The sequence below is a fragment of the Atta cephalotes genome, assembly GCF_000143395.1.
Source record: "Atta cephalotes unplaced genomic scaffold scaffold00058, whole genome shotgun sequence".
Lineage (NCBI taxonomy): Eukaryota > Metazoa > Arthropoda > Insecta > Hymenoptera > Formicidae > Atta > Atta cephalotes.
In genome coordinates this window covers 364105-373454 of record NW_012130122.1, presented here as the reverse complement: position 1 = coordinate 373454, position 9350 = coordinate 364105, and the positions used below count along the sequence as shown (strand labels likewise).

General features: G+C 34.3%; 1 protein-coding gene across 1 annotated transcript; it reads right to left on the bottom strand.

Moving 5' to 3' along the window:
• Positions 1-773: 773 nt before the first annotated feature.
• Positions 774-8651, bottom strand: LOC105623456. The gene is made up of 12 exons (XM_012204849.1): positions 8042-8651; positions 7054-7344; positions 5793-6095; positions 5516-5673; positions 5219-5390; positions 4747-5055; positions 4511-4659; positions 3498-4395; positions 3048-3197; positions 2460-2550; positions 2240-2321; positions 774-2135 (listed from the first exon to the last, which is right to left on the bottom strand). Exons 1-12 carry the CDS (start codon positions 8649-8651, stop codon positions 774-776), a joined length of 4575 nt encoding a protein of 1524 aa, XP_012060239.1.
• Between the last annotated feature and the right edge of the window lie 699 nt (positions 8652-9350).

Here is a 9350-nt window from a genome sequence, read left to right as displayed (position 1 = left end):
TATATATATATATATATATATATAACATATTTGTATACTCTACTTACTTATTTTAACTTATTTTAACTAATCGCGTCGAAATTACGCATATAATATAAAAAAAGTAACGCAGTACTGGTACTTTGGTGAACGAAAATGTCAATCTGACATTCTCGTCGCTCGAACGTATCGTGCCGCATACATATGCATATCGCGCCAGATAGCATAATCAAATAAGAAGACATCAACTTGGGCGGAGGAATAAAAAATGTCTTAAGACATTTCCTTAAAGACTCTACGAGTCGCTTCCTGTATATTCTATTATTTTTTGTACAGATGCTATACGCATAAAACTTTTTCTCAGTAATAGCCATTTAAGGAAGCATCTTTAAACGTAAGAACTTACTGGAGAGCTCTTTTAATAAGAAATGAATTTCCAACGATTTATTTCCTCAAGCCAATGATCTTCCTTTTTGCTCAAACCCAGTCTTATTTTCGAAGCAAGTATGAAATATTCCTTTTCATAAGGAAAGTTTCTTAAATCTTTTCGTATTTTAATAAGCGAACTTTCATTCCCCCCTTTCCCCAGTTGTAAAAGATCGCTGCTCAGTTCAGTCGATTCGCGTGAGTGTCGCAATTACATTCAAACGTACATCTCAGTTTCTTGCATGCATCGCTGTATATACCACAATCTTACAGTGTAGCACTTACTTTGTCCGTCTACGAAGGTGGCAATGAACATCATCGCGAAAAAGAGGAGAAAAACGAGATGATAGTGCATCTCTCTCCTCACCTCACTGAACTGTACTTGGCACAACCGTCACCTCTGCGTACTGCTCGTCCGATTGACTTGTCGCTGCCTGCGGCAGTGACGGTGGCATCTTCTCGAGTCGCACATACGACGGTCCTGCTGAGGGAGGTGACAAATTCGCGATAGTGATATAACTAGAGTTCAAATCTTTTCCCTCTGTCGTCGGCCAGGACGGAGTGGGATACACAGTGTTGTCTTTGTTATTACCTTCATCGATGTCCTCCATCACGTTCGTGAGTGACTCCACTTTCTCTTGTTGCTCCTGCGGCTGTGTTTCGTGCGCGGAGGTCATAAGATTGTACGAAGTTCCGCTCGTTGTAGAACTGTGCGGATCATGGAATATTTTTTGCTGTAAAGATTCTTGATCCGCTTCTATAACCGGCATCCCCTCAGGAATTATCATTCCCTCAGGAATTATTGATGCAAAGATATATTTTGGACTCCCTAAGGTCAAGCAAGTATTGGCAGGGAAGGTCGGTGGAAATGACATATACTCTTTCTTGCACAAATTCTGATTATCTTTGACTTTGAAGGTGCCACACATTAAATTGCTGTTCCTGGCTTGTATATGTTTAGGTATACTAGAAGGCGATTCGGGTATTTCGTCTATTAGTCCTGCTTGAACATATGGCGTCGCTATCGCCGTCTTCTCAGGATTAATGTGAGATGCCAAAAGCTTCTTGTTCAACTCGATGATCGACCGCATTTTGTCCAGTTCGTCAATAGTTTGCTTCTGCTTCTCTTTTTCAAATTCATCTTCAAATTTGATCGATATCAAAGCATCACCACTATCATCGCCGCTATCATTGTTATCACTGCCATGATTACTGTCATTATTGTCGTCACTGTCTTTGCTGCTGTCGTCATCGTCGCTGTTGGTGTTCTTCCGTGGTATAAGGCTCGGATTGCTCAATAACATCTCTGAAGAGGACGGCATGCTAATGTAGTTTGCACTAGACCAGGCGTGTTGCGATGACGAATAACTCTTTGACATCGTATTATCTGTTAAATTAGGCGTAGACCGCGCTAAGGATATAGTCTCTTCAGAAGTCGGCTCACCGGAATTGCCAACTTTGACATATGATTCCCAACAGGGCGTGACGTCTGATAATAACGAGGCCGGTACACGTGTAGTACTTCTTTGTCGCAGATGTGTCAATTCGCGGGCAGGCTGACTCTTCAGTTTGTCGGACGGCGTATGCATTGCATCCACCTCAGTGCCACTATCACTACAAACCTGAGATTCCGCCGTAAGTGATGACGTAACGGACTCTTGACCGCTCGAACAACCGCTCGAATCGGCAGACGGTTGCCGTATGTGTGGTTCACTCTTCTTAAGCGGTTGCTGCGCAAACAAAATAGAGCTTATGTAGCGTACTGTATTGTTATAGTTATGTCGTATTTGCTTCCATAAATAACCGTAAAAAAGACATGTAAGAGATATCTTACCGTATCTGGAGCATCTGGTGGAGCAAGTCCAGGCGGTAATTTGACTTCGACATCTCGCATAGCTCGACATTTTATCCACATTCTATAAGAAAAATGGTACAAAACGTCTTGAAGAATACAACTAGAATATTTGTAATTAAATAGAAATTCTTTTCTTATGGAAAGTTTTATGTAAATCATATTTGCATAGAGAATGACTGAAAAATAGAAATGTCTTTACCTCTTAAACATGTACACGAAGCACACAATGCATGCTACGAAGCTAACGACGCCAACTATCCATATAACAACCAATGCGACGGACGATAAACCTGTTGCATGAGAAATATACATTCGCTAATCAGAGTTACTTAATAATATCCGTGTCAAACGTGTATGTGTGATACTATTGCATTTGTCAAATCAAAGTGAAGAAAATCGCATAATAATAGAAAAAAATTAATACTATACTGAAGATTAAGAAACATGTTTTCTGAAACAATAAAAAATAGATGAAGAAAGAGTCCGGCTTGATCTTGTGAGTTGTATGAACCGGTTATGTGATTTATATCTAAAAAAAAAACTGTAGTCATCATTATCAGTTTTCTCATTATAAAAAGATATTAAAAATTCAACAATAAATGTTTTCAACGTTTAAATATCATTTATACTTACAAATATTAGCATATCATGTATGTCATATGTATATATAAATCATAACAAATGTGCTTAATTTTATAAAAAAGCAAACGTGTCTATTTTAAATAAAATTAGTAATATGTTTGCTTTCTGTAATAATAATAATAATAATAATAGTAAGTTTAAATACCATTATTATAACAATTTCCCTCCCCAAAATCGGACCAGGATCCTTTCAAAAGATCGCCGTTAAGATTGGTATTAACAGCTCTAACCCGGAATTTGTGCTTCTGCTCTCGATGCTCGACGTTTTTACAGTCGGGAATGGGCAATTGCACTTCTGCAATATAAACAAATAGTATTAAAATTAAGCTTTCGTATTCTTCTATAATCTTCATTTTTATATCCTCTCTCTTTCTCTTTTCACTTTTCATTTCATACAATTATCATTATTTTACACTATATCATTTAAATGGAAATGAATAGAATAGAAAAATAGAATAATAAATTCTAAGAAATGAATCGAATTATATTTGAAAAGAATATTTCTTTTATAGTATATTTAATTTAATTTTGTCAGAAATTCTCTCAAATTTTATTAAAGGAAAGAATTCAATTTTCCCATTAAAGACAGTCTCACCTGTTCTTGTGACATTCTGAATCATGCCATTTCCGTATTCTATTTCGTAATACATGTGCTCTAATGGACCGGCTGGTTCTTGCGGTGGCTCCCACTGAATGATCACTTGGCTGGAGTTTACAAAGCGTACTAAAGGAATATTGATTTTACCAGGCACGCCGATTTTCGTGGACTCATCTATTATTGATGACTTTTCACTGCACTGGACGGTACAAGCAGAGACTCTAATAAAATATCTTGTATACGGCTTCAAACCCGTCAGTTTAATGTGATCTTTATCATCCACTTTAATGACTTGACCATTGTAGTAGACTTGATAATATCTGAGCACACCGTTCATCGCCGACGGCTTTTTCCATGCGACAAACATCGTTGTGTTAGACAAGTCAGTAATTCTAACATTTAACGGTGGTGTGCTGGGCGCAGCTTCCAACGTGGTATTATAAAGGGGATCACTACGCAGACCCTCACCGCTCTTCGTTAACACTGCGACACTCAGCATGTACGTGGTGTAAGGCTTCAGATTATCGACAATACCATGTATCGTATGTGCATCCGCCTTGATGGTACTATTAAACATAGGACCGTTACAGTTAACATTCATTGGTGATACTATGGGACAGTAGTAGATATTGAATCCTTCAATTATTCCGATGCGATCCGAGCAATCAAGCTTCCAACCGACTTCGATAAAATGCGATCCAATGCGATTAATCCAAACAGACTTCATTTTGCCAAGCACCTTGTTATGAATTACCGTGCATGATGACCATATCATGCCGCTGCTACCTCTCTCAGTATTGACGGAGATTGCAAATTGATATACCTTGGACGGATTCGGTACAGTTATATTGTAGATCATAGTATTTTTAGGAACATGTATCCAGTCCAAGTAACCCTGCAAACATATCATTTTAAAGTTGCGTGTCCAAACTTTTATGTAAAATACACTTTTATTTATTATGTGAAAAAAATATTCTTCGAATAATGTGAAAGAAAGTATTGGTACATACGGTACATTGATAAGGACGATCACGCTCATTGTCGCACCAAAAGATCGTATAATTCTTGATATTATGATCTTCGAATGGTGGCTTCCAAGATAATTCATACAATCCATTCTCAAAAGCGATTTTCGTGAACGCTATTGGTTCATGTGGAACTAAGAATAAAATAATGTATCAAATTGTTAGGTATATTTGAATCTTTCTGTCCTTCCTTGACATATCTATTTTCTTAATATACTCACTTTCTTTTTGATTTGGTACATATATTCTCGCACGGCTGTTGTTAGCTCCGACCTCATTCGTTGAGATGATCTCAAATAGGTAACTATTGAGGGCGATTCCTTTCAATTTGGCATATGTTCTAGTTGTTTCACTTGGTGTAAGCGCAACTTTTTGACCATTTTCCTCCACGTGGATGATTTGATACTTAAAATTATCGCCGTTTTCTTGATTTTGCGGTATTGCTTGCCAGTATAAGTATACGTCTCTGTTTACATTATTTTCAGCAATTTCAAAGCTACCGATATCAGTTCGCGGTGCAGCACTAGGCACTAAAATTAAATCAGAGAAAATTTAATAGAAACAGATAGATGTTATCTGTTAATTAGCCAAATTTTCAATACGTCATTATTTCAGTTATAGTTATAATCAAATAAATAATAAAAATAATTATAAAGACAATATATTCTCTTCATAATTCAGAAATTTATTTACATTTTGGTGATGTCCTGAATGTAACAACACTAAATTCACTCCATCGATCCGGTCTTACAGCTGTCGAGCTTTTTAAATAAATGCGAACATCATATACTGTATTAGCGTATTCTAATCCGGTAAGATTGTAAAGCCATTGCTCTTTATTCTTAGGATGCGTAATATTGATAACCTACAGACAAAGGGAAAATAAGTTTGATCAAGATTATTTTATCACAGAATTGATAACTTTTTCAATTGCGATATCAACAAATTATCTAATAAAATAAAAAATTATTTGAATCAATACGATTATACCTTCCAATCTTTTTCATGATCCCATTGATGTTGATACATAATTTTATGATGAACACCAACTGGAAATGTTGCCATCGGGAAGGGAAGTTCCCAATGCAACAGTGCACTTTCCGATGTTTTATTTATTAAGGTAAGATTGTAAGGTTTAGCCGGAATAACTGAAAACAATAATATTCTTGAATATTAAGTATACAACATATTCGATAACTGTATATTTCTCATTGCAAGAGATTTTTACGTGGAAATAAATAATAATCTATATATAAGATTTACATACCATTAGGATAATGTTGAACACGATATGTAAAATTGAGTTCCCCAAAAGGATTAGATACTTTCAGTATGAAAATATAAAATGCATATGGTTGTCTATATATTGGATCGGAATATATATCCCACGTACATGAATTCTCTGTCGTCGCCGCAAGCGGACAATAATACATTGCTCCTAATCTTCCAGGTAATTGAAACATTAAATCGTACTTTGTACTGACGAAATTGTGTTCTGGCTCCCATGTGCAATTAAAGCTTTCCCAATTATAAGAGACACAATCAAAATGTTTGGGTTTTTGAGGTGGATCTATCGTGAAACAAAAAAAAGTAAAATAAAATAAATATATAGAAACAAGTAAAATAAAATAAACCATTTCATAAAAAAGAAACGTATTGGTTTTTAAAATACATAATTTTCAAATATAGTTTTTTGATATTCGCTAAGTAGTTGATAAAAGATATCTGAAATTATGTTTATAAACATTATATATCACGATCAATCCTATTAGTTTACATCGATACATGTAAAAATTTCAATCATTTCTATCATTTTTAAGACATTGCGGACATTTTATATATATCATATTAAAATTAAAATTTATTAAATAGATATAAATATTACATAAATATATAATTTATTGTAAAAATTTAATTTAAATATTAATTTTTCAAATGAATAAATTTCTACGAGAGAAAAAGTAACTTGACTAACTCTTAATATTATATTGTATAGTATCTGTTTTCTAGTTATCTTTATTGTCGATGATAAAACGATTTCTAAGACGCATGCATGTCAAACGATTTACTCATAACTAATAAAAAGAGAATCAATGCACTGTACTGTCTCCGCAAAACATCGTCGGGTCATACTGATAAAGATAAATACTTCTATTGGATGTAGATAGTTATATATTTCAAACGTGATAATTCATACGTGTGATGATTATAAAAAATAAGATGTATGTTTCTCGATACCCAAATTCTTCAGATTACAAAAAATATCTTTTTTAATAGAATAGCACATACATCGGATATCTCACAACTGAAGAGTTGACAAAAAATAATACGAAAATGTAGAAAAAAATTTATTTCATGAGATTTTGTAGGGAAAAATTTTATTTTGTTTATTTCAACTTATTTTTTCGCGAGAAGTCGTTTCTTTCTTAATAATTTTCAAAAATCTAAAGATTCGCTAATTTAATAGAATATACAGATAATTATATAGATAGAATATATAGATAATTAAAATAAGTATGATTACTTACATCCAACTACAACTTTATTGAGACAAACTGCTATATAGTCGTTGTCTTTCATTCGCAACTTGCAATTGTACATGTCGTCGGAGGGCGGTGGCGTTTGGATGGACAGTTCTATCGTAGTTTCATTAATTACCGTGACAAATTCCGACTCCAGTTCTTGATCATTACGAAAGAATCGAAGATCTCCCGCACCTTTATTAGGATAATCAAGTTCCATGATCGTCTGATTCAACAGACAGAACATTTTGAGTGGTTTACCATGTTGAATAACAATATCACCTTGTGGCCAGGTCCCTACAAATAAAATTAAGAATAAGATAATCTTATTATTTGAGATAGAGAATACAAGATACTCAAATAATAAAAATTCATAGATTAATGAGAATATAAGTAAACATTTTATAAATAAATAAAATAATTAAATCAAAATTTATATTATACTACATAAGTTTATGCATCATAAACATTATAAAAAGTAAAAGATAGAGAAGATATATCATGAGAATACACTTCAACGAGGTTGATAATTTCGATGTGAACTGTACAGCTCGAGTATTAAATATAGATATATACATTTAGCTCGACAAAATTCCAAAAGGAGAGATAAGACATGTTTTATTTATAATCCTAGCGCACCAGTGATACGCATGCGAGACAAATAGAAGACAACGGCTTTTATTTCTGTTTTATAAACACACATTCGAATATACATATGTCTCGAAATGTGCATCACAGGTGCGTTCCATTTGACGCTCACAATGCTTATGAGCATTACTTTGTCTTTGAAAAACAACAAGAATGAAACTCCAAGAGCGCTATGAGCAGCAAATGAAATGCAGCCTATGCAGTATAGATGTATAGCGAAAACAAAAACATGCTAAATATCAGTTTAAACAGCTAATTCACTAATCGTTAATATCAAATTTGAGAATGCAACGTATTTTATAAGTAAATTTGATTGTATGCAAAGATATATTTGGACGAAACTTACATCCCGGTGTGCTTAATCCAACTGAGCAAGTGCGAGCTGAACACTGCGTCACACAAAGTAGGCAAATTAAGAAAGGAAAATAAGTTCGCCACCTCCTCCATGAAGAATTCGTTATCCAATCGGTAGTTATTAATCCTAACATTTGATTGAATACAAGAATGCATCTCGTTATCGAGAGTGCATTCGCTGTATGAAAATATCTCATCATGTCTCTCTTTCGCGTAAAACTATGATGATTTCGATGATTCATTACACTTGTATCACGTCTATGATTACAAGGGGCAGCAGAACAAGCAAATTCTTTTTGCGCCAAGTACAGATCAGTTGAACGGGCATTGTAAGATGAAGTGTCTTGTGACAGGTGAGCCGCACTATTGAGCTCGTTTTCTAACGTTGTGACAGAATCCTTTTTAAACAGGACGTCATTAGAGACGTTAAATACGCAGCATGTTGCAAAACTGTGACAAGCGACGGGGGACGACTTCAATGTGTTGGACATATCCAGCATAGGTCGGCATCCAGCATGTCTCAACGTAGCGTCTCGTTTGTGAGATGGATACCGATCCATTTCTCCAGGCACTCTTATCGATCGAGTATCGATTGAAGACATTTTGCACTTCCGTCACTGAAAGATAAATAGATTCAATGAAAATAAATCTTAAAATCGTACAAAACATTACTAACTATATATAACTATTATTAACAACATACTAAAAAAGTTAATTAAAAAATCTTAAAAAATCAAACAATAAATCTTCTACAAATGTAAAAAAATTTTTGTTCGTAATAAAAAAATTTTTTATTTTAATTAATATATATATATTAGAAATTGAATCACTGAACATTGAAATAACAATGTTGTATTAAGTTCGTTACACTGACAAAAATTAACGGGAGCAGAGAAGACAGTCGTTGCTTGTGAACCGTATTCGAGCTAGGACGCAACTGACTACCAGTGATCTAGGAAACACATGAGGAATGTAGGGGGAAGAAAATACATGAGCAAATTCGTGACACGTGGAGAATAGTGTCCTTCTAATAAGTCGTTATTATATTTCATCACGTATCGCGGCGATAATGTAAACACAATCTCGCGACGATCAATATCTTGCATATGAGAAATCTCGCTGAGATATGTATATAATTACAGATTGAGTATTCCAATATTCCGAAAACCGAAAGCTTCAAAGATCAAAATTTTTAAAAAAATATTCGGAGTTCAGAAAACATGGAGCTTCAGGGAAAGATAGCAATCTGTTTATACTAATGAAAAATGACAACTATTATCAATATAAACTCTCTCTTCTCT

Coding starts and splice junctions, on each gene's coding strand:
- LOC105623456 (XM_012204849.1), bottom strand. CDS start 8,651: ATGTCTTCAATCGATACTCGATCGATAAGAGTGCCTGGAGAAATGGAT. Junction 4,660..4,746: donor TGTACCAAATCAAAAAGAAA/GTGAGTATATTA, acceptor TTTTATTCTTAG/TTCCACATGAACCAATAGCG. Junction 2,322..2,459: donor TTCGTGTACATGTTTAAGAG/GTAAAGACATTT, acceptor TTTTTCTTATAG/AATGTGGATAAAATGTCGAG.